The sequence below is a fragment of the Elgaria multicarinata genome, chromosome 3, assembly GCF_023053635.1.
Source record: "Elgaria multicarinata webbii isolate HBS135686 ecotype San Diego chromosome 3, rElgMul1.1.pri, whole genome shotgun sequence".
Lineage (NCBI taxonomy): Eukaryota > Metazoa > Chordata > Lepidosauria > Squamata > Anguidae > Elgaria > Elgaria multicarinata.
The window spans coordinates 97,880,562-97,905,493 of NC_086173.1; the positions used below are offsets into that span (position 1 = coordinate 97,880,562).

The 24,932-nt window shown below is 43.2% G+C and overlaps 2 protein-coding genes across 2 annotated transcripts; one reads left to right on the forward strand and one right to left on the reverse strand.

Annotated features, from left to right (window-relative positions):
* Positions 1-862: 862 nt before the first annotated feature.
* Positions 863-15,426, reverse strand: CDC25C (cell division cycle 25C). The gene is made up of 15 exons (XM_063123544.1): positions 15,239-15,426; positions 13,549-13,646; positions 11,659-11,692; positions 10,458-10,491; positions 10,177-10,266; positions 9,839-9,944; positions 8,605-8,720; positions 7,474-7,554; positions 6,831-6,983; positions 6,527-6,628; positions 6,003-6,110; positions 4,474-4,572; positions 4,221-4,354; positions 3,978-4,089; positions 863-1,234 (listed from the first exon to the last, which is right to left on the reverse strand). The coding sequence occupies exons 1-15, from the start codon at positions 15,424-15,426 to the stop codon at positions 1,094-1,096; spliced, it is 1,596 nt and encodes a 531-aa protein (XP_062979614.1). The 3' UTR covers positions 863-1,093.
* A 971-nt stretch (positions 15,427-16,397) lies between these two features.
* Positions 16,398-23,584, forward strand: LOC134396943 (oocyte-specific histone RNA stem-loop-binding protein 2-like). Its single transcript, XM_063123554.1, has 6 exons — positions 16,398-16,447; positions 20,723-20,809; positions 20,896-21,000; positions 21,763-21,913; positions 22,909-23,013; positions 23,321-23,584. The coding sequence occupies exons 1-6, from the start codon at positions 16,398-16,400 to the stop codon at positions 23,435-23,437; spliced, it is 615 nt and encodes a 204-aa protein (XP_062979624.1). The 3' UTR covers positions 23,438-23,584.
* Positions 23,585-24,932: the final 1,348 nt, after the last annotated feature.

Sequence of the window (24,932 nt, forward strand, 5' to 3'; positions counted from 1 at the left end):
CCTCCCATCATTCTCAAACACTGATGTTACTCCTTGGTACATGATACCAAGCATTGAATTTCTGACTGTGCACCAGTCTCGGACCTAACCTATCTTACTAGGCTGTTATGAAGCTTAAAGAGGGTGGGGTGCAGGATAGGACCATGTGTGCCACTGGAGGAAGATTGGGGTGAAATGTACACTAAGAAAATTCAGTAAAACACCAGAATAGCAATTGCTAGAGGAAGTTTAACAGTCAACTCATTTAACTTTTCTAAGGGTGCACAGAGAGCAGCACTCTGGCCAATTTAATTTCACTTTTGCTGAGGGGTATATTTCTTGTGCCTCTTCTTTAATAATTGCTGTGTATGCTCAATTGCACATGTGCCCCATTGTTTAGAAGGGCACAAGCTTCTTCTTGATTGCTCTGGACAAAAGCAGTTCATTAGCAGTGAGATTACAGGATGTGGTACCTTATTGTGATTCTATAGCCGATCACACACATGCACCTCCTGCTACTTCCAGGAGATCCAGGGAAAAACTGCACGATCCCTAGTAGACAATTATGAAATAACTTCCCCAATGGTCCCATTCCTTTTCCACCTCCCCCCACTCCCACTGGAAGATTTTGTCCTCCACGCATTTTAGTCCAGGATATTTAATGTTATTTTTCTAAAACTAATATATTGGGTGCTACTTTGCACACACAAATGAGAAAGCCATTAACATCCAGAACAGTTTATTCTTCCAACAATATTAGACACTTAAATGCAAACACCTAAAGTAACTTTAAAAAGTAATAAAGTCTCCAGGTGGTAGCTTTGCCTGCTACCTTTCGACAACACCTAGGAGACAGCATGGATGCTGGCCAACGCCTCTTCTATTATGAAGCTTTGTACTTGGGCATAATCTCACCCAAATGAAGCTTACTGAAGCAAGAGACTTAACACTTCTGAGCTCTCCTTATTGTAACAACGGCCAGGTCCACTTGATCCTGGGCATGCTCACCTTCCTAGATTCTGTGCAGCATAAGCTATTATAGATATGCAGGCTTTCCCCTTTACCAGGGAAGTCCTCTTAGAGCAGCACCCTGCTTGGCTCCTGCCTTTTCATCTCATAGCTTCATGAGACGAGCAATTTGATCCCTCCGCCTCTGTTCCCCTGCCCATGTCTTGCTTTTGGTATGGAATTTGAGCATCTCTGCCTTGAAGTCGTGGTGATGCATGGGACAGTAGCTCTGGGGCTCACACAGCTCCTAAGGGAAAGGGAGATGCATCAGAATAGACAGACTGGTGTTTTTTTAAAAAAAAAATAGCATAAGGTCTAGTGAATTCAACACAAAAGTATTAAACTGTAGATAACCCACACACCCCATAGATTTTTGGTTCTTAGGGGTGTAGATGTGGGGGGGGGGACCTGAACCTTATGGACCATTTCTGCTAAAGGCTCAGAAAACAGGAGGTGTAAATGAGACTTGAATAGATAGAGGAAGAATTCTGCATCCAAACATCTGGGACAGGGAACATGTGGCCCTCCAGATGTTGTTGGACTGCAGCTCCCATCATCTCTCACCATTGGCTGTACTGGCTAGGGCTGATGGACACTGCAGTCCAACAAGATCTGGAGGGCCACACATCCCCCGCCCCCACTATACATCTTCCCTTGTGTTCCTGTCTCTCCTGCTCTTACGTTCCAATTGCATAGTTCTATAGGTGTAATCTTTCCCTAATTTGGTCCAAAGCATTCACAATTCTACAAAAGAGTGGTGTTACATTTATATCCCACGCTTTCTCCAAGGACTTGAAGGCGAAATACATTGTTTCTCCTCCCCTACTTTTTTTAAATTTACTTCTCAACAACCCTGTGAGGTAGATTAGGTTGAGAGTAACTAGCCCAAAGTCACCCACTGAATTTCATGGTGAAATGGGAATTTGACATGGCTCTCAGCACATGTAAGGAAAGAACATGCAAGTTTTCTGCAAGCTTAATATATTTCCATCCCACCCACCCTTTATTATTTATGGTGTGCAATATAGATTTTCCTGGTCTCACAGCTTTGAGTCCTACATGGTACTCAACCAGAGTTTTATCCAGCTATGTCTTCAGTGATGAGGACTAGCATAATCATAATGAGGAAGACTTTTTAAAAAATCTACATGGTTTAGTAAGAGAAAGAACATTATTATTAATATTTATTTATATAGCACCATCAATGTACATGGTGCTGTACAGAGTAAAACAATAAATAGCAAGACCCTGCCGCATAGGCTTACATTCTAATAAAGTCATAATAAAACAATAAGGAGGGGAAGAGAATGCACCAAACAGGCAGTATAAAAGTCAGAACAAAATCAAGTTTTAAAAGCTTTAGGAAAAAGAAAAGTTTTTAGCTGAGCTTTAAAAGCTGCGATTGAACTTGTAGTTCTCAAATGTTCTGGAAGAGTGTTCCAGGCGTAAGGGGCAGCAGAAGAAAATGGACGAAGCTGAGCAAGGGAAGTAGAGACCCTTGGGCAGGTGAGAGACATGGCATCAGAGGAGCGAAGAGCACGAGCGGGGCAATAGTGTGAGATGAGAGAGGAAAGATAGGAAGGAGCTAGACAGTGAAAAGCTTTGTAGGTCAACAGGAGAAGTTTATATTGGATTCTGAAGTGAATTGGAAGCCAATGAAGAGATTTCAGCAGTGGAGTAACATGGTCAGAGCGGCGAGCCAAGAAGATGATCTTAGCAGCAGAGTGGTGAACAGAAACCAACAGACTGATGTGAGAAGAAGGAAGGCCAGTGAGAAGAAGGTTGCAGTAGTCCAACCGAGAAATAACCAATGCATGAACAAGAGTCTTGGCAGAAGAGACAGACAAAAATGATCGAATCCTGGCAATATTATACAGGAAAAAACGACAGGATTTAGCTACTGCCTCAGTCTGCCTGTAGCACAGACACCACAGCGAAGAACACCAATCTTCCGGATTAGACTATGGAGTGTGTTGTACATAGGGGCTTGTCTGTGATGATGACTTGGGAATTTCAGTTGGTTCAAAATACTGCAGCTAGATTGACTGGGAATATTTCTCAGTATTTTAACACCTAAATTTAAACTTTGCTGTTTTAATTCTGTATTTTAATCCTATATCAATTTCTACTGTGTGGTTTTATCCTTGTTGTGCTTTTTATATTGTATTTTGTATTTGGGTTTTTAGATTGTTGGAAGTTTTATTACGTTCTTAATGAATTTTTGTGAACTGCCCAGAGAGCTTTGGCTATTGGGCGGTATAAAAATGTAATAAATCAATAAATAAAATTTGGAATGTTTCTCACCAGTTTTAAAACATCTTCACTGGCTTCCCGTGGGGTTTCAAGTTACAATTCAAGGTATCGGTTTCAACTAATACATCCCTATCTGCTTGGGTCAAGGTATCTCAAGGCTGGACTGCCCTCCTGCCCCAAACCTGAATGTTTGTTACAGTCATGCTTCAGAGGCCCTTCTATGGTTTTCCTTATTCAGAGGTAACTAGGAAGGAAACTGAAACTTCTCTATGATGATGCCCTAGCTGTGGTATACTCTACTCCCTTCCAAGGGAGGTTTGCCTGGTACATACATTGATGAATTTTAGATACCAGACTAATTTGCCCAAACATTTAAATTTAACAGTAATTAATACTTGATAGGGTCGTGGGGCCTTGATACATTTTATACTTATGCTTTTTAATTTGTTTTTAGTCATTATTGTAAACTGTCTTGTAAATGTTTTGAGACAGGGTAAAACTACTCTGCAACATCAGCACCACCATCTTTCTATGTGCTAGAAGCACCCAAACCTTAGGATGATATGATAGGTTCCCATGTAGTAACATTCCATGCCCTTAAATCACAGGTTTGAAACTTGCGGCCCTCCATATTTCAGCCTTGGCCAACATAACCAATATCCAGGGATGATGGGAGCTATAGTCCAGAACATCTAGAGCCACCCATGCCTGCCTTAAGTCAACAGTTGTGCTGTTACCTTGTATTCTAGGAAGAAGCCCTTGTAGCCACCCTGAAGGACATAAAGTTCAGGGTAGTGGAGTGCGGGATACTCGTTCATGGCTCGGTCTTCTTTCCTCAGATAGCGACACCTTTAAGCACCAGCAAGATGAGTACAGTAAGCAGAAAAGCTAGGGGAGGTCATTCCATTTGGCAAGGGCCTCCAGAACCAGCTATTTTTCTGCTCACAGGAGCCCCCTGCCTGATTGGGCCCCACACTCACATCTTGGGGCCTCTTTCAGAAGAATATTCACAGTGGAACACGAGGATGAGGCGCTTCTGTGGTGTTGACGGGAGAAGGGGCTTCTTCAGGAAGAATTCAAATAGATCATCCTGCCTGTGAATATTTAAAGCCCCCTTGTGGTGGGAAACAGAGAGAAACACTCAGCAATATATAGGGACAACAGCCCTCATGCATCTCCCAAGAGTCAGTTCCTTCCCTGAACAGGGTTCATGCAGCTTTACAAATCGTTCACCTTGATGTGCCCTCCACGATATTCATAGGGGTAGCGACAGTCAATGATGCAGAACTTTTCTATAAGGCTCTGGAACTGATCATGGAGCAGAGCAGCCATCTAAGAAGAACAGCAGAACAGTACTCCAGGTCAACAAAGCACCATCTCTCAGCTTTACCTACTTCGCAGGGGTCTTGTGAGGATATGAATATAGGACCTTGTACCGAGTCAGACCATCCAGTCCAGCATTGTCAACACTGACTGGCAGGGGCTCTCCAAGGTTTTAGGCAGGAGTTTTTCATAGCCCTACCTGAGGATCAAACCTAGAACCTTCCTGCATGCACAGCATGTGCTCTTTCACTGAATAATGGTCCCTCTGGGTTATGGATAAAATGTGTGTATAATTAGGAAGGGAGAGAACCATGGACCACCCTGAGCTCCTTGGAGGGAGAATGGGATAAAAACAATAGAGGTTCCTCCCTTTCCCACCAGTTTAGGGTTGCCTAGCAGCTCCTAAGGCAGAGGACAGATCTAGCTGGCACCACTAAAAGGCAGACTGTGATACAGCTAGGAAAATTTAGATGGTGCACGAAAGGATATTAAAGACAGACCGCTAGATGCCCAGAGTAGGCTCTGGGAAGGACAGTCCAAAATGGCTGTGGTCTTGTTCAGCTAAGTCTTGTCTGGATAATTGTGTTTAACTTGGCTCAGGCCTCTGGGCCAGAGTGAGTGAGTCGGAGAATACTTTTCAAGGTCGATCTCATAGCTGGGTAATTGGCTGTGCCCAGCACTCCCGGCTCCTACCCCAGCACCTGTGAGTTTATCAGGGCTAATTGGGATGTTGATTTGTTCCAGCTGTGGGAAAGAACATACTTGTGGAAGAGGCCTCACTCCTGAGGGAGGGGGTACCAGGGGCCCGGCTAGAGCATAGGATTCGTGGAGGCAGGTCACGGGGCCTGTCGACTGGCAAGGGGATAAAGAAGCAAGTAGCCAGGGCCTTTCATCTTCCTGGAGGTTACACGTGCATAAAGTAGAAGATCAGTTCCGAGCTGGGATGGAGCTCGGGTTTAGATAGGGTTTTTATGTTTAAAGTGTCTGGATATCTTAGGGGAGGCTGGCTGCTGCGGCAGTTTTAAGAAAGGGGTTAATGGTTTTATGGGGTGTTTGCTTGCTGCTAAACCTTTCCTCAACATTTTACCTCAATTCCCCCCCCCCTTCCTTCCTTTCTTCCCTTCAGCTTTTGCTGCCTGACCAGAGCCTTACGAGTTTGATTCTAGTTTGTGTAAATAAACCTGCTTTGGTCATTAAAGCATGTGTGTGGTTTTATTCCTTGAAGGGCTGGCTCTTCCTGACTAAGGTCAGGGCTAGGGAGGGGTTTGCCTGGGAATCTAGACGTTTGGTCTAGGGGCCTACCTCGCAGGGAAGTTGGGTTGAACCCAGCCTTCCTTCACAGGCTCTGGGGCTTTTACAGAACCAATGGAGAGCAAAGGAAAGGTGTGTGCGTGCATGCAAAGCCAGGGTTCAGCTGATGTGAAGGTGACAGAACAAACAAAGGATGGACATGGACCCACACCCAAGCAGTGGTGATGGCTTACAGTCTCTGCGGTGATGAATCGCAGCTCCTCCTGCCTTCCTGCTACTGTTGGCAGCGAATACACCTACAGAGACACAACTACATTCCATTTCTGACTTCATAATAGCTCCAGAGTCCCCATGTCAGTATGAACACCCAAAACGGGTGGGATGGGCTGTACTGATGTGGTTAAGATCTGCCTTAACCATGTGAGGAGCTGCTCACGCAAACCAATTATTAGTTGGTGCTTCACCTACACAGTTGCATTACAAGTGGTCTCTCAAACAGGTCATAGACACAGTAAGTGTTGTCTGTCAACACACCCAAAGTTTCCATATTGGTTGGCACCGGCCCCCAAGCAGGAGGCATTGTAAACAGCAGGTGTTTAAACATGCAGGGAGTCCACATCTCCCAGTACTACTGAAAGACAAAACAAAAAACGAACACCATTCTTTCTCCCCCTTCCCACAATCCACAACAAAGAAGCTAGAAGATACCTACACTGGAGAAATCTCCAATCAGCTGCCTGAAGCAGTAGTCCTGATCAAGTGCTCTGACAATCTCGATGTCAGAAAGGGAGGCAGTTTTCTTCAAAAGCATGACCTAGAAACAAGCATGCAGAGTCATCAGCAACATGTAAACCAAATGCATTGCTGGTCAGCACCCTTGATTGTGTCTCTGTTTACACAAGTGTGACACTGGGATTGACTGACAGCTCTTACACATGGCACAGCATGGCATTCTCCCCTTGCCACTAAGGCCCAAGGGTTCAGGCAACAGGCCTTGGAATCAAGCAGGATCTTACCCCATGTGGCTCCTCTTGGATCGGGCTGCGTCTCTGTTTCACCTTGGTGAGAGTTCCATCATCTTGGCCCTTCGCTGCCTTCTTCACCCCAGGCTTGTTCAGTTTCTCTGGCAGTGACGGAGAGCAGAACAGGCGGCTTTTGTTCATGGAGACCTGCTCAGAGCCGCAGGCAAACAGGAAAGCAAAGAGAGTCGGGGGTGGATGGGTCGGAAGGCAAAACAGATCAATTAAGGAAGTGGGTGGGGAAACCCTCACAAGTTCTTGACCTCATTAAGGAAGCTTCAGAGCTCCTATAGGTGGATGGTGAACAGCACCAGCCTCATTATCAGGACTTTAGTTTTTGGTCATTACTAGACAGGTGTTTCTTTGCACTGAGTTAACTGAATTCTTTCATCTCAGATGGTCTTAACACACCACCTCCTCCTCCTCCTCCAGGGTTATTACACAAAAGGTTTTACTAGCCCACATGTAGTTATGCTAGCTATTTGTATCCTAAAATGATTGAGTGTGTGTGTGTGTGTGTGTGTGTGTGTGTTAAAAAGGGACAATTCTCTACTGGGTCACCGAGAGGAGAACTTGCTTGCCAGAGGCAACCAAGCAAAAGGCTGAGCTCTCTCTATAGTAAATTAAAGTTCATACTCACCTCACTGACATTGATGTCCTGTGTAAGGAGGGGTCTGGACAGCAAGTTAGCCATGCTGGAGAGGTGCCCAGCAACTGGCTTCTAAGGAAGAAACATAGGAAAAATAAATACAGAACCCAAGGAGGGTGTCCAGGTACAAGAGAGAGCACGGCACCTATAGAAAGGGCCATTTCAGCAGGTGTATGATGCTTGACAAGTGACTGCTGAAATGGCCCTTTCTATACAACTGTTAAAGGTTCCGGAGCCCTGCCCACTTGGCCAATTTAAACCCAAAGAGTATTTCATTGCACCGAGTATGAAGACTGGGGAGCATAACGTAGAGCTAATTTTTGTTCCTAAGAACACAGCACAACCTCCCCTTTAATTCCACTGACGTACGTAAGGTTTAGCCTACTATGCTACAGTCTGTCAGCTGGCCTCCAATGGGCTGCAGGATGTTGTGGAAGTCTGCTCTCCAGGTCCTGCCACGCTGGCAGAAAGCTCCGCTGATGCAGTTGTACTGCTGTTGGTGTTATGCTGCCCTGCGAGGGACTCTGTTAACACCCTATTTTGTCATTATGTTGGAATATTTTAAAATGTTGTTCATGTTTTCAATTATTTTTTTATCTTGATTCTATGTTGTCATGTTGCATTTTAATATGAACCACCATGGGATTTTAATACATTAAGCAGTATAGAACCATTATAAACAAAACAAACAGTGCTGTGTCACGGCACCATTGCCTTTTAATAAAAAGGTATGGACAGGAAAATGAGATTCACTTATTGAACCAGGGACAAATAGTTCACTCCATGTGAAACTGGGAAAACAATGAATTGCAAGTGTTTATAGAGCATATTACGACGATGGGAAATACCTTAATAGAGCATATCAAGATGTTCCCAACTTTTGCACAAGGGGCTGCCTTTGCCAAATAGTTTTCAGCACATGTTACCCATACATTAGTATTCCTGGGTGACTGGCACACATATATTCCATCTAAATAAGTGTTAAAAGAATTGGTATGGTGATTAAGAGGAAAAACCTCACTCACTTTTAGGATCCCACACCATCCATGGCTGGCAAGACCTCCCTTCCCACTTTTTCCAGTTTCCTGATCAGCCACAGGGTCCTGATCACACCCTTCTCACCTCGGTCTCTTCCTGCTCATCAGGGCAAAGCTCTGGAAAGCCGTGTGGAATCCTTGGTGGTCCCGCTGCACCAATTGAGCTGCCAAGATCCTTCATCTCACACTCCTCTAGACCCCCTACATCCTGTCAGGAGAAGAGGCTCACAGGTGTCGTGTACCGCTTCTCAAGCGTGAAAATACTCATTACGGCTCATGGCCATAGACACTTAATTTCTCTTAGAACTGTGGTGACTATATGGGTAATTAGCCTCCTGTATTAGCTCTCAGCACTGTTAGAGATTTGACTGGATTATTCTGAGCAATCTGTATACATTCACTTGCTTTTTCTGTCTTGAGACTCTGAGGTTCCTGTAAGAGCACCTGCTCTTTTTCTTCCTTAAGGCCATTCAAACTGCACCCATATTCAACAGCACATGAACAGATTCCTTCCATGAGCCACACCTCTCTAGTCACAAAGGACAGATGATGGGCCAAGGCTCAATGGCAGCGCACCTGCTCTGCATGCAGAAGGTCCCAGGTTTGATCCCCAGAATCTCCAGAGAGGGCAGGAAAAACTTCTGCCTAGAACCCTGGAGAGCCCCTGCTAGTCAGTGTCGACAGTACTGGAGTAACTGGATCAAGGGTCTGACTTAGTAGAAAGCAGCTTCCTATGATGCTCCTCACAATGAGGGCCAGCACCTTAAACCTAACAATGCATGGAGGAATTGGCTTGTAGCATTCACCACCATTACTTGCATTTCTGCTGGAACATTAAGCTTGGGATACAAGCAATTCTGAACTCTCTGACCAGATGCTTCATCTCCATTCTATGGAGAAGTACCTGCATCACTGAGTGTCAATGACTCACCTGAACTGACCATTTACCCACTAGTCAAGTGCTTCATAAGGAAAGATTTTTTTTTGTAGAAGTGGGGAGATTTGTAGTCCCCTGAGACACAGATTCCCCTATTATCAGCGTAGATCAGCCTTTCCCAACCTGATGACCTCCAGCTGTTTCGAATCACAACTCCCAGCCATGCTGGCTGGGGCTGATGGGAACTGAAGTCCAAAAGATCTGGAGAGCTCTAAGATAGGGAAGGCTGGTGTAGATGATACTGGACTTGTGATAAATCAGATACTTCAACATTTACATGTGGTAAAACACCTACATCCGAAAGATACCTAGTATCCATACCCAGGCCTGGCCAATGTTTCCAAACCTATCTATATTAGATTAGCTAGTAATCAGTATTAACTCACCAGCATTGCAGTATAGCAGGTCAGCTGTGTGTCTGGTAGTCTCTTCCGGAACAGCAGAGACCTAGGCATGTGCCATCCTGGGTGCTTAAACAGGCTGCCCTCCTATGAGGAGATAAGGAGGGGAGGTAGAATTGACAGTATCTTTAGAATCAAGAACACAGAGTAGTTTCCAAAAGACCAGGGCAACATCTCTGCCATAAAAGGGGAAGGAATGCCTAGATTCTGTACCCTTTTGGCTCTGCAGAGCAGAGACCTCAGTCTGCCTGCCTGTAATCCCAGCCCTCATCTTATAAACACTTAAGAGAAAAACCCACCTACTGCAACAGGTACTCACATTCTCCTTGTTCATGAAAGGGCTGCTGATCTCCCTGTTAATTTGGCGGATGCAGTTTGGGGTTCCCGGTGTGCTGCACAGCACCTGGGGCTGAAATGCCAAGGGGGGGGGGGGGATTGCGGGGAAACTCAAAATGTTTTCTGCAAATAATACTGATCATGAGTTTTAGAGTAGCAGCAATTGAAGCCCCCATGTTTTCCAATTCATCTCACAGCCTCTCTGGCATCTGTTCATCCCAGATGGCGAAAGAATTCCATTTCCAGCAGAGAAGATATACTCACCTGGAGCAACTGCACACACTGCCTCCTTGAGCCTCTGCAAGAAGAAAGACCTAGCTAGTCAGGGAGCATGGGGATGCCCCCCTAGTTTATTAAACGGACAGCTCATCTTTTGCAAACTGGCTGTAAACTCAAGCTACGAACTCACTGTTCATATTTCCAATATCTGGGATCTACCTTAAGAAGATGCATTAATACCAAATCCAATACTCTTTTTATTCTCACATGCCTAACGAAGACCAAATTCTTAACAGGATAGCATTGCATGTACCTTGGCAAGCAAAAGGGGGAAATGATTGTAGTGTGCAAGTGCTTCTGCATGGTCTTCTGTCAAAAAATTCTGATGAGCAAAAGATCATCAGAGTGGCATCTATGGAATCAACACTGACTAAGGGACAAAAACTTAGTGATGTGGATCTGGCAATGGGCCAGACATCTACCACTTGGGTTGAAATTTTCCAATGGAGAGATGCACGCAGGGCTAGACGGAGAGAGCCAGGCATACTTTCCCTGTATGACTAATCGCACTAGTGCATCATGTGAGTGATTCAATGGGCTGTTAAGGCTGAACAAGCTGACTGTATTTCCTTACACTTGGGGTGAATCTCACAGATGCGAATCTATGTGGAAAAAGCAAATTTGGGATATAGCAATAAAAGAAATGCTGACACAGAAGTTAAGAGTACCTAGAGGAATAAAGAAAAGAGATACTTTCAGGACAGATTGGAAAAAATACATAGATATGGCATGGTTTATATATGGTACAGTTAAATAACTGTATTATTCTATTTACTACTTAATTGAATTTTTAAAAAAGAAAAAGTGCCCCTACACTTTTAAAAATCTATAACCAGCAAAGAAAAATTCAGCAGAGAATATTTTAAATTTATTATAATTATTATTATTACATTCCTACACCTCCAGATAGCAAAATGTACCATTCATTTTAGGTCACAGTATTTCCAATAGGACATTCTTGAAGCTATGGAAGAGTTCACCAGCAGAGGTCTTGGAAACATTGGCAAATAACTCATATACATATTTTGCTCAATTTCACAGTATTTCCTAGAAAATTAAACTCAAAAAAGATCCCCCCTAAATCCCCTGTTACTCTCAGCTTTGAAAGCAGATAAACATTGTAAATATCAATTAAAATAAAGCTAAATATTGTTAAGCTAATAATATATACATAGGCAGAACTTACAGCCTATCCTGGAGTTCGGTTGAGCCTTTCTGATCTGCAACAGGACAAAGAAAGAAGTCAGAAAGAGAAAAAAGGGGGCTCAGGTTTAATATATAATTGATGGGACAAAAGCCTGAAGATCTTACCTGCAAAAACCCCTAAGGTGATAGACAAACCAGGAAAAAGACAACAAGGCTGAACACCAAGAAAACCTACTGATGGTACAGAAGACCAAGCTAGAATGGTCTAGATGTTTCAGATAGTTCAGCAGACTCTTTACTGATGGATGTGCTATACTTTCAAAATGTATCCAAGTGCTGTTTAAGATTATGTTAGGCACAAAATGCAGGAAAGCTAAGCTTGCCATAGCTCTAGTTTGCATGAGAAAACCACATCTCCGTGACTGGATAGGGCATAAGGATACATGAACCCATATACTGAGGGTTTGCCTGCACGGGAGCTTCTGATGCTTTAGTGTCATTAAACCTTAAATGCAAGAAATGGAAGGAGCAGGAAACTTCTTTACTCCTGCAGTAGCTCAGTGAATCGCACTGTGCAGATTGCACGGCTCAAGTTCAAGGTGGGCAAGAGCCTTTCCCTGTCTGGATGTAAGGTGGCTCCTGAGCCTCTCTTTGGGGGGCTTTCTTACCAGGCAGCCCAGTGCTCAGAGACCAGTACTGGGAGACCTGGTAGAAGTATGAGCAACAACAAATTCTTGGAATACAAAATTGAGGCAGCATGGGAGCCAAGCCTATTTAAGGGTCTTTGCCAGGGCTAGGGAACTATTATCAGCCCTAGGCCAAACTAGTCCTGGAAGGGATCCGCATGCTAGCAGTGGGTGGGGCCTTGGGCCACAGTGAGTGGAGTCACTGCCCAATGTGGGTGGAGCCCACATTCTTCCACCTCACTTTTTAATCACACACACAGACACACACTCTTCTAAGGCCCGGTTTAACTAATCTACACAGATCAGCTGAGAGAGAGGCAATTTCCTTGCCCCAGTGCTGAGAGAGGAGCCTTGCTCCTCCTGAGAGAGGAGCACTGGGTCAGGTGAAAGTGTTTGTCTTTGATCTGCAGTGGATCGGAGATACACACAGTGCAGAGAGAAGTCTTTTCCCCAGCCCCAGTGCTGCAAAGGGGCAAAGAGTTTATTCCTCATCTGTTGGAGATTGGAAATAAGTCCTTCCCCATCTCTCAGTGCTGGGTCAGAAGAAAGGATTGTGGGCTGGGGTAGAAATTTGGTGGGTCAGATGGGGAACCCCTGTAATCTGTATTTTGGCTGGAGGTTCCCCATGCTGGGTCTATGTTATTTATTTATGTCCCATCATTTTTCCTCCATGGAACCCGAGGCAGTTTACATGATTTGCCTCCTCTCCATTTTATCATTACAATAACCATGCAAGGCATATTAGGCTGAGAGTCACCCAGCGAGCTTCATGGCTGAGTGGGGACTATAATCCGGATCTCTCGAGTCTCAGTCAAATGCTCTAACCAATACACCATACCGGCTCTCAATGCCATTTACTGTTCATTATTTGTTTCATTTCATAATCCAAAACTAGGAGGCCATTAGGGAAGGACATGGACCATCCAGCACCTATTTTATAACAGCACATAGCACCAGAGCTTCCACACCCAAATTCCCAGGTACCAGCCTAATGCAAAGAGCTTGTTCTGTAAAACAGACAAGACAAATCACTTGGATTTAAGATGAATTAATTTCCATTAAAGATAAACAGGATCCAAATCCATCTCAGTGCAAGATTCCTGATTAACTAGTTTAGATACTGGAGTTTATATAAAGGAAGGGAAAGCATAAACTGGTTGAAAGGCCCGAAGATTTGTTGTTCAAATGATTAAAGAACAGCAGTGGGAGATGATCAGAGCTGTATCACTGGAAGGAATTATTACCAGTTTCCAGTGTCCCTGGCATTGGGCTGAAATTGAAGGCAGTTTCTTCTTCACTATTACTGAGATTGGACAGATCTAGGCAACGTCTTGGTGTATCCCTGCAAGAACAAAGCATGGGTGAAATCTGACCCATCGTGATAATATTGCTATAGTTCTTTAATGCAGGGGTGGTCAGACTTCAGGCTTGCAGGATCTATTTTGGCGTTTTCTTTAATAGAGCACCAAATATAACAACCAAAGATAAGATGATGGCTTAGAGGTGGTGTCAATTATCTACTGCACCCCATGAATCATACACTGGGATATATAAAAATCTCCATGTGAGTTACCAAAGACCAAGGATTCTAACACAACACTCTAAAATTGGCTGGCAGAGTTGAACAAAAACTTGGTAAAATGCAACCAATTAAGAGATGGCCTTAACATTTATTCTGATGTTCAGGAGCCATTACTGCAGCCTTCAGAAAAATGCTTTTGGCTGCAAGTTCTGAGCAGAGCAATTACATTTCATTTGTGCTACATATTACGTATCAACCAAGGGTATATTCCTACATCTAGATTCGGTCTCCAATTTTGGTAGAAGCAGGATGTACTAAAGACATGGACACTGTATACTAAAGACATGGAAACTTTATCCTGAACCAGTAGTACTGATTTTCTGGAAAATTTTGAATTAGAAAGCTTCCCAGAAGATTTTTTTGGAAAATTTATAAAGCCCTAAATTGATTGGGATTATCACATTTGACATTTATCTTTATTACTAAACTAGATGCCTCCATCCACATTTTTTATGTTTTTGTTATTGCTATTTTTTAAAATTCTTTTTTCCTTATTTGTGAAAGTCAACCTGGGACTATGTATATTGAAGGGTGGCACAGAGGTTGACTAAAGAAATACAAAAACAAATCTTTTTAATTTTATGAGCTAGAGAAATATCTCAAACATTTACCTAACAGCCCAAAGTAGTTAAACCGAAATATTTAATTAGGAAAAAAATTAAATATTAAATAAAAATAAAGTGTATTTAATGGGCCAGTTTAGACAACATGCTAAGCCATGGTTACGCCATTAACCATTTTGCAGCAAATGGTTAGTAAGTATGTTTAAACTGTGGTTATGTATAGCCCCATGGTTAGGAATGGTTCACATGACACGCGAAGGTCCTTTCTACACCATACGAGTGTAGACGGAGGGGGTGCAATCCCGGACTTGCCTTCTTCCGGGATCATCCAGAATGGCCAGCACAACATCTAGGATAGGAGGAGGGACGACGCACAAGTTGAGAGGGCCATATTTTTAAAGGTAGAGGAGCTTCTTTTTCACACAGAGACATCCCCCCCTACCCCTGTTTAGAGTGGGTGGGTGGGGAAGATTCCAAATGAGTCATCTCTTTTGACCATCACTTAGTCTTCTCAGGTCATCTTAACGCCTAGGACAACATGTTACCTGTAGTTTAACTAACAAAGGAACGTGCCAGCCGCTATCTGGCTCATTAACCTCCAGCCCATATTTGGCACCTTAACCTCTCTTGTCCCATCTGCAGTTCCACTTTATATATGCGTGCATGTTGTCTATTCTGATTGGCATTGTATTAATGTATTCTATTACTAAACTAACGTTATGAGACATCCCATTTAGAAAAAGAGAAACTTTTCAATCCCATGACACTACCACAAACACAGAGATTTACACTGCCAACGTGCTGAGGTTCCTGAAATCCTGAGTTAGGTTCAAGATTGGTGTAAGAGGTTGCTCTGGAGTAACAGGTACTGAGATCTCAGGATCCCGGAATATATTCAGCACCATCCTGCAGCTAGATCGGAAGCCAAGGCGTGAACAAGGGACATCGGCCTCTGTGCAGGGAGAGTTCTCAGACATGACGGCACACACAATCTCCACTGAGACAACTGTGGACAAAACAGCAACTTATTATTTAAAGCCTGCTTTTTTATTATTGTAGCCAGAGCAAAACAATACAATATGGTCATAAAAAATACAGCCAGGCATGAAATTGATGATAATGATGATGATGATAATAACAATAATAATATGAAAGCATGTAACTAGATTTTGGCAGCAATGAGGCTAAAATTTAAGTTATAGCTTCAATGCTAAAACTTTACATTCTGGCAGCAACGAGGTGACAGCAATAATACTGAGTCATTTTGCACGTTAAAAACCCACCGAAATAGAAGCGTCTTCAAATCTTAACGCTAAGCAAAATCAACGGATCGAGTTTACAAACGTAGGTCACTGACTACAGATCCTCTTGGACAGTATTTCAAGGGCAGCCCAATTTGCAGCCTAAGGCATAGGCAACCGAACTCACGCGTACCCCAGTAAGAAAATCCTTTCGCTCGCTCGAGGACCCTGCACCGAGCGACCCGTAGTATTCCCGACAAGCTTGAAATTAAACGGAATTCTGAGAACTTAACCCTACCGCCCTAGCATCAACCAATCCCCAAGCCCCTCTCTTCGTCAGCCAACCACTGAAGCACAAGGGAGAAAAAGGGCCGGCTACGGGCTTAACGGCTTTTTAATTGGCGAACATTTGCACTTACGTCAGTGGGGCCACGGAACGTCTATTGGGAGAGGGCGTGGTAGGCGGAACTTTATTAACCATGCTTATTATTGTTCGACGACTGCTCAAGAGGTTTCCGCCCTCCTTTGTGCTTTCTGCGCAGCCAATCACTTCGCAAAGGCCCGCCTTCTTTCTAATCCCCCTTACACGACAGGCTGGAGATGTGCCACAAGCCCCGCCCTTTCCGTCTATTGGAGGGAGATTTAAACGATGGCAAGGCAGTGATGTGCTTCTTCACACCCGCGTTGTTGTTGTTTTGGTGCAAGCGATGTCATTTGGGAGTGCTGCGCCGGACGCCTGGGCTCCCGTGGCCAGAAGGTATCAGCCCGCGGGTTTCGATGTGCGGGGTGGACTTTTAGAGTGGCCGAAGGACAGTTTTCTGTGGCTGGTTATTCTTCTCTGCTCCGTTTTCTTTCCACCTGAATGTCAGGCTCTAAAACTGGCGGGATGGATGCTGTAGAGGCACAGAATAAAATGAGTTACAGAACGTTATTGTAGCGCTCTTTTTCTAAACTGGGCGGTCCAATCTCTTGAAGTCTTTCCTAGACTCAAATTAACCCTGCCCATGATGAATTTCTCCTCCTATAAACTGGGGATGTTGGGCGTTGTAATCCACTGTGTTTCTCCTCTGCTCAGTGGTAGCAAATTACTCCCAGAAAGGACGTACTCAGAATTATAAAAGGGGCAGTGGATAGCAAAAGGTACACTCATACTGGGAAAGGCTTGAACAGTTTTCGGTGGCTTGGGGAATGTTCACTATTTTGTTCTTTATTAAATGCTTGCAGTCTCTCATGGTGCTCCTCATTCTAGATCAAACTTTCCCAATCCCTGATATGAACTTGTGTAAGAAATGCCTTTGCTGAAGATTATTTGTTTGGTTTCTGGAAGCATTTGATGCTTTAGAACTGTTTGGGAGAAATGATGAATGTAACCTTGAATGGAATGAACCAGAAGTTGTTTTAAGCATCCAGGTTCTAATATTGATTTACTAAAATACTAACGTAGTGCCAATCATACAAGATTTATTAAAATATTTATGTACTGTCCTTCATATTAGACTTCACAGTGAGGTATGGCATACAATGAAATATACAAAAGCCAAGATAAAAGGTAAAGCCTTAAAGCAGGTGAAACCTTGCTCAAGTCCAAACAATGAAAATCATGCCAGGTGAGAAATGTGAGGAGCAGTTGAGGACCTCATGCTGGCTGGGAATTATGGGAATTGCAGTCCAACATATCTGGAGGATGCCAGATTGGGACCCCATTGACATGTATTAGAGAAATTGGGTAAGGCTGCATTTTGGAAGATAGTTGAAGTGGAGACAAGTACTTAACTCATGCCACAGACAGTTACCACCATCTAAGTAAGGGTGTAAATTTTGCTCCTATTTCATCCACATCTCTTATTGCAGCCCTTTTACATTGTCATATAAAAGTCAATAAAGGCCATTCACTTTTATGGGGGATAGTAAATATGTTTATTTAATTTCTGTCTTGGACTTCTTTGAGGTAGTTCAGGGTGGCTTACATGGTTTCCATGCACAGTTTTAAAAAACCACTTCTTTAAAAAAATATTCAGTCAACACAGAGTGGCTGGCCCAAGGGACAGTAATTGCTAGAGGAGGTACAAGCTGCTCCCATCTTCATATCCCAGTTCATGTTCAAAGTGGACATCTTACTGGCCCTGTTCAGAAGACACCTTAAACCATGGCTTTACCATAGTGAATAAGTTTTTTTGCCTTATTCACCATGCTTAAAGCTGTGGTTTAAGGTGTCTTCTGAACAGGGCCACTTTCTGGAAAACTTTCCAATGCAAATGATGTTCATTTCCATAGGGTCATTTGCATAGGAACCTTTTCAGCTTGCACTGGGAAATGTTCTGATGCCCTTGAGCAGTTTTATCTACAAACCCTCTTGCCCATCACCATTGGCTATGCTGTGAGCTGAGCAGTTTTGTCTACAAATCCTCTTGCCCATCATGCTGTGAGCTGAAGGCCAAAATATCTGAAGTGCCACAAGCTGCCCATCTGTGCTCTAGACCAGTCTTCCCCATCCTGTTGCCCTCCAGATGTTTTAGCCCACAACTCCCATCAGCCCAGCTACCATAGCCAATGGTGAACAATTGTGGGAGTTGTAGTCCAAAATACCTGGAGGGCACCAGGTTGGGGAAGGCTGCCTTAGAGACCGCTATGTTTATTTTACCTTTCTTTGGTTAAAATAAAAAAAAGGTTTGTTTTTGTCCGAATACCCCATAAGTACTTGATCTGAAATATTTTAGGAAAATAATAAACACAATGTATATCTTTATTAAAATACTTGTAAATATGTAATGATAATAGCATGTACTTTCCTTATATTTTTTAAATTTAAGGAAAAAACTGTTGATAATAAAATTATGAAATGGAAAATTTCTCTGGGAAAAATGACGCACTGGAAAAATTTCCATTTTGGAAAATTTCCCACCTCACACTACTGGAACAGATTAAAGACAAATTAGAGACTACATTTCAAAACAGTGTGGCTTCAAGGTGTAGATGAACCCATATTCTTAAAATCCTGTTCCTTCTCTCCCTATCTAAGGTAGCTATATTTTCGTAGCTTAGAAGATGCTGAAGAAATTTGCAACACCTGGATCAGCATTTGTATAGTCTGTAGTGGTAGAGAGTATATTGTTCTAATGTTGCATAAGTTGGACAATCATACACGATACTTGAGGTTTATCCACAACTTCTCTTGGGAGACTATCCCCTAAAGAGATTGCTCAGTGACTTGGTAATTATTAGAATTAGCAGATTGATTGTGTGGAAACTCAAAAGGGACATACCTTGATCTGAATGCGATGCTTGAGTTTGGGACTTCCAGTTTGGCATGAAGGGCCCTGGCCATAGCAAGGAGTATCATCAGGCAATTAATGCTAGCAAATAAGTTGTACTTGCAATGAGATACAAAATGGAACAATGCAAATACTGACCTTGCCGCTTCATCTCCAACTTCTTTGTCCTACATAATGAGTCTGCATAATTAAAGTCCACAGGGGTTTTGCACTGGTCTCAAGTGGCCCAATATCAAATGCTATAGTAGCTGATATGGCGATGCTTGGGTCTGTGAATAATGTTTATAACATTTATTTGATATATAATAAATTTCTATGCAATTTATTCATCTTTCGGTTGGTTTTTTTAGTTTGGTTGAGTTAGTAAATTCTTTTGTTAGAATAAATGAATAATTGTGTTAAGAACTGTATTTTAAATTAGAGCTTTGTGATAAACCACATTTTTTGTTTTACCTGAAAAGCCTACACCTTCCGTCATGTCTTGGCCGAAGCAGCCGTCTAAACTTTAAAAACAACCAGGACACACAACACCGTTTCTACCAGCTAAAAAAGATGCAAACCTAAAAATACGTTTTCAAAATATATCCGGCATTGCCCGGATATCTGAATAACATATAGTAGGGAAGCAGATCCACCATCTTAAAGTAGCATGCCGGTGCTAGGCCTGTGAGTTAACCTTTAAACAAATTAAATTCATTTGCCCCCTCTCTTACCCTCATGACAACCCTGGAAGGTAGGCCTGTCCTAGGCCTGTGAGTTAACTTTAAAACAAATTAAATTAGTTTCTTCTCTCTTCCTCTCCCCCTCAACGCCTGGCCAGCGCTGCCTTGAAGCTGTCGTCATGATTATCCTTGTTCCCACAGAAAACAAAAACTACAACTCCCGGCATGTCTTTTGCCTGGAGCTGTGACCTCCTTCCCTTCTGCTCCTGATGGGGCCAAGTCCTGCTGAGATTACCTCAGACCACACTTCTCACCCACGAAGTGCTTCATCAGGAGCCTGTACAGAAGGGCAGGGACTGGGCCGGGCACTTGCCCCCCTTTGTCAAGCCTGTTTCTGGGCATGCACAGAGTGCTTCCCTTTCCTCCCTCCCAAGGGTGAAGGCTGCACATGGGCTTCCCTCAGTTTTTGCAAAATGATATCAGGACAGGGTGCCTTTGAGCATGTCCAGAGTTTGGCCTCTCAAAGACATGCTGTTGTATCTAGTTATGATTTTAAAACCAGACATGGCAGGTTGGAGGAGGCACCACAAATGGATGCAACCCATTTATGTGGGTTTCCCTTTTTGAGGAATTGGGTTGACTGCTTGAGACTGAGCTTAGGAATCACAATGGCCGCCAAAAGCCAGTCAGTCTGGCTTCCTGCCCAAGGCATGCTGGGAGTTCTGCCCAAGGCATGCTGGGAATTGTAGGCGTAAACCTAGTTTTTTAAATTAAATCCTTTAAAAGTACGTAAAACCCCAAAATGCATGTTTTTAGTTTTTTTTCTGATACATGTATACAAAGACCTGTCTGGGTGAACAGTAATAAGGCAGTACCATATGTGGAAGTGGCAGGTAAACATTTTGGGACAATATGACACGCATATATTTTTCGCTTTTTATGTAGAGATAAGGCACTGCTGATTTCAGAGGCCTGTCCTAACCTGTGAATGCCTTAAAAATAGTGACTGTGCTAGACTGGGGATTGTAAGAGCTTGTCATAACTGCAGCCTGCTTTAACTTATTTTGCACATGGAGTAATCACAGCCTTATTTTCTAGGGACAGGCCTTCATCCCAGTTCTTCTATTCTGGAGTGAAGATGGTGAGTGTGGGTGTGGGTACAAGAGAATCCAGCCCAGGATCCAGGTGAGTTTTATTAGCGGCGCTGCTATTGCTTATCAGGAACAGGAGTTGTTTCTGTTCCCTCTAGCATTGTCCTCTATCCTCTGCAGGTCTGATGTGGAGACAGATGAGGTTGTCTTGCGAAGGAGGCAGAAGCAGATAAACTATGGGAAAAACACCATTGGTTACCAGCACTTTGTCCAGCAGGTTCCTAAGTGAGCAGTGCTTGTTGCTGATCTTCAAGTTCTTCACATAGAGGCTTGGAGTCTAATGTTTTTCTTTCCATACTGAAACTTTTTCTCTAACCCCACCCCAAGTTCTTGGCATTTGGCATGTTCATTTTGGCATTCACTCTTGAACCTCTGGAAACGTTCTGTCAGTGTCAGTTCCAGGTTTTGGGGGGTCCTTGGGGAAGACATTTTTAATGATCCCCCTCCCTTAATGGTTCTACCACATTATTATTATTATTATTATTATTATTATTATTATTATTATTATTTATATACCGCCCCATAGCCAAAGCTCTCTGGGTGGTTTACAAAGATTGAAACACTGAACATTAAAACAGATATACAAAATTTAAAAATGTAAAAAGCATAAAAACAGATTAGATAATATCCATTTAAAACAACTATTCTGGGTCAGTTAAAACTCAACCAGCTCCCTTTCCTCCTCCTCTCCCTCATCATTGTTATCATCTGTTTGCTTGCCAGGCATAGAGCCAGTGAGTAAGCAAACAGTGGCATTACTAATGCTCCTTCTCATTGCCATGGTTGTCCAGGCAAGGTGATCAAGCAGGTTGCAGTGGTGAAGAGGAGGCTCTTCTTAGTGGCCCCCTGCTAAAGAGTGGGCCCTTGACAAGTGCCCAACCATGCTGGCCCTTGACACTGGCCCTGCCTTCTGTGTTCCTGCTTTGGGAGAGGTCTTCATGTGGCTAATAGTGAGAGAACCTAATAAATGTTCATGCTTCGTTCCAGGGCTGCTCGGCAGTCTGGTGTTCACCCATGTACACCAAATAAATATAAGAAGTACAGTCGCCGCTCGTGGGACATGCAGATCAAGCTGTGGCGACGGGCACTGCATGGCTGGGACCCATCTGGACTGAATGCCCATAGACTTGAGAGGGAAGTACCTGCTTGGCCTTTGGGGTTCTTTCTGACCAATTTGGGGGAGAATTTTCTGAGATAAAATAAGTACACACACACACACAGTTTTCCCACCCAAACATTTTTCTATGGAGAACTTACTAATGGAATTTCAAATTTGACGGACTCTCGTTTAATCTTGATTCCATATTAGGAACCAGCTACCTTTATTGTGCAACATTCATTGCCAGCAGCCTGGTGACCCATTTATAAAGTAATCCTCACACACTATTCAGGAATCGCAGGCCTCGTCTATATATGCATTCTCCCTGGTATTCCTTATCACCATGGAGACAGAGTTAATTGTCAACAGAACTGTCGTGCTCCTCAATGAGAGCAAATGGTTCTTGTGCCGTCAGAGCCTGTGAATATTTAGTACTGTGTTCACGTGGATACCCAAGGTGAGGTGGTCACATGGAAATGGAAAGGAGGAAGAAATGAAGGTGTGCCATAGGAATGGAATATATTCGTATAATCTGAGTGATTGCCTGTATTTTGGCAGCTAGTCAGTTCTTTAGAGAAGAAATGGGGGGAAGCATTCAGTCACTGGTGTTCAACTACTATCTATGATAAAAAGAGATCCCTTACACTTCTTTTCCAATGTGGGTATAACGGGATGGCGCAAGGAAATATGTTTCCTTGGTTTCATACTAGAGCAGTGGTGGGGAACTTTCTTTTGGCAAGGGCTACATTCCTTCAGGTGTAATCTTACGGGGGCTGTACACTGGTGGTGGATGGGGCCAGAGTCCACACTGCATCCCCTCTTTCTTTGGGGCCATCCCCTTCTATCTCCCTACCAATCAACCTGCCGGGAGGGTCAGAATATTCTTGCCAGAGTCTGAACAGATTGCTCGCAGAAGACTTTTAAACTTAGGCCCATTGCTTCAAGCTGCCTCTTCTGATCTAGGTCTAAGAATGTCTAATGCTATCAGCTGCCTGGTTCAGTGTAAATGAAGCTGCTGTTTGTTTGCAAGGCAGGAGCTGGTGACTAAAATGGAAGATCCTTTGTCTAATATCTCAAATGAATGGATTGGTGCTCAAGGGACCCCGGGAAGCATGAGCAAAGGAGTCCTGGGAGGACAGGTATTGGGGCTTTATTCAGCTATGCAACCTATGGCTTTATTTTGGAATAGCTAAATGAGCAGAGGATTTTGGCCTATATGATCAAAACCATAGAATTTTGCTTGGTGATTTGTTGAGTTCTAGATCTTGAAGAGACACATGATCCCAAGCATGGGATTGCTATTATAGATGGAAGGGAAAATACACCCCCCTTTTCCCTACAGTTAGTTACTAAGAGAAGTCACTTATTTAGAAGAGTCCTTTCACACTATTTCTTCTATTCTCTTAGTTTTCTGGATTGTCACCTTCTGGTCACTTTTCTTCTCAGCTGTTTCAGAATGCTCCATCCAACTGGGAGAATTTCCGGGAAGATGTAGAAGACTGTCCATTCTGTTCTTGGCTATCAATTTGTTCTCCTGGCACCGCGCAGCAGCTGATGCCCTAGAAGAGGCAAATCTTTCACCCCTGTGATCCACATGTGCCCCCTTTGCTTGCTGTAATATCCACCATTTTGTACTGGATTGTTCCCATTTCTATACTTATGTTGTGGTTTACTTTATGTAGTCTTCATTCATGCAGAGCGCTCATTACTACTCCTTTATCTACTTGAGGAATCTCTGTTGTCATTTTTCTGTGGTTGTAGGATGGGTGGGTATAGAAAGTAAAGTGTGTGTGTTGAATACTACAAAAGTGGATTACATGCCTACAGTTCCTTACATTGTAGGGTTGATGGAAGAGTAGGAGTTGAGAACCAAAACTGTAATGTCTATGCCTAGATTAGCTTATACTAGGCTCCACATTGACTCGTCTAGTTCAGATCTGCTGGATGCAAGCACAGTGGTGTGCTAAAAGCCTTTTTCATATTGGTTCCTCAGTCAAGAGCCTTCACTAGCTTGGCTGAGAAAGTCATTCCTATAACTTGGATGTGAGGTATCGCATTCATAAGCATAAGGCTTATTCTGAATGAAGTTTGTGTGTCTTCTCTCAAAGGAAAGTGCTTTGGTTCCTTTCTGTTAAAAGCAAAACTGAATCACGGTGCACGATGTGGATCATGTAAAGCAGTGTGGGCAATCTGTGGTCCTGTACATACTTTGGTCTAAAGCACCCATATCTCTCATTTTTGGCTAGTGCTGTTTGGAGATGTAAGCCACAAGTTGTCAACCCCTGATATAAAGGCTGTAGAGGGGGTTATGACTTTGACTCTTCACTTTAGCTTGGAGTATTACTAAAGCCACTTTATTTTAATTATTTTATTTATTACATTTTTATACTGCCCAATAGCCGAACCTCTCTGGGCAGTTCACAAAAATTAAAACCATGAAGAACATAATAAAACAACCAACAATCTAAAAACACAAATACAAAATACAGTATAAGCCGAGCCTTAAGGCTATAATTATGAACCTCATGTTGGCAGTTATGGTATATGCTAATCTCTATATGGGACTGTTTGGAGCTGGTGAGGGTGGGCAGTAGAGAGAAACTGGCAGATTATGGGTTTAGTTACTCTTCCTGCATTTACAATTCATCAAGCTTTAATGTAGCCTTGCTAACCGTTGCTCATATTTACTTTGGTCCAGGCAGGTCAACAAATGCTGCTTGTTCTATGAAAAGGGAGGGGCCAGTGCTGAAAGAAAATAGCCTTGACTCTCAATTTCAGATATTGTGGCTAATTAATGTGAGCTCTTGTTGAGAAGGAAAGGTGCTCTTAACATGCTTTGGGTATATTTTTAGCAAAATATTAATAGGTTAAGCTCTGTCAATGAAAGATATAGTCTGTAGCTGAGCCTGGCTCCAATTAAGTGCTCTGGGGAGGTGGAAAATGCCTTTCAGCCATGGAATGAATGGGCCAAAAGGTGGGGGTAAAATCCTATTCTCTCGGAGCCTCGTATCGAACTACACCTCCCGTCATGCTTTACTATTTGGTACGGTCCGTAGAG

Bases quoted from the DNA above. Each gene is read 5' to 3' on its own strand.
- LOC134396943 (XM_063123554.1), top strand. From the start codon at position 16,398: ATGTCATTTGGGAGTGCTGCGCCGGACGCCTGGGCTCCCGTGGCCAGA. The intron at 16,448-20,722 runs GTATCAGCCCGC...CTTATTTTCTAG, and splicing joins TGGGCTCCCGTGGCCAGAAG to GGACAGGCCTTCATCCCAGT. The intron at 21,914-22,908 runs GTACCTGCTTGG...TTTGCAAGGCAG, and splicing joins CCCATAGACTTGAGAGGGAA to GAGCTGGTGACTAAAATGGA.
- CDC25C (XM_063123544.1), bottom strand. From the start codon at position 15,426: ATGTCTGAGAACTCTCCCTGCACAGAGGCCGATGTCCCTTGTTCACGC. The intron at 10,492-11,658 runs GTAAGTTCTGCC...TTCTTCTTGCAG, and splicing joins ACCGAACTCCAGGATAGGCT to AGGCTCAAGGAGGCAGTGTG. The intron at 6,629-6,830 runs GTAAGATCCTGC...GCTTGTTTCTAG, and splicing joins TCCAAGAGGAGCCACATGGG to GTCATGCTTTTGAAGAAAAC.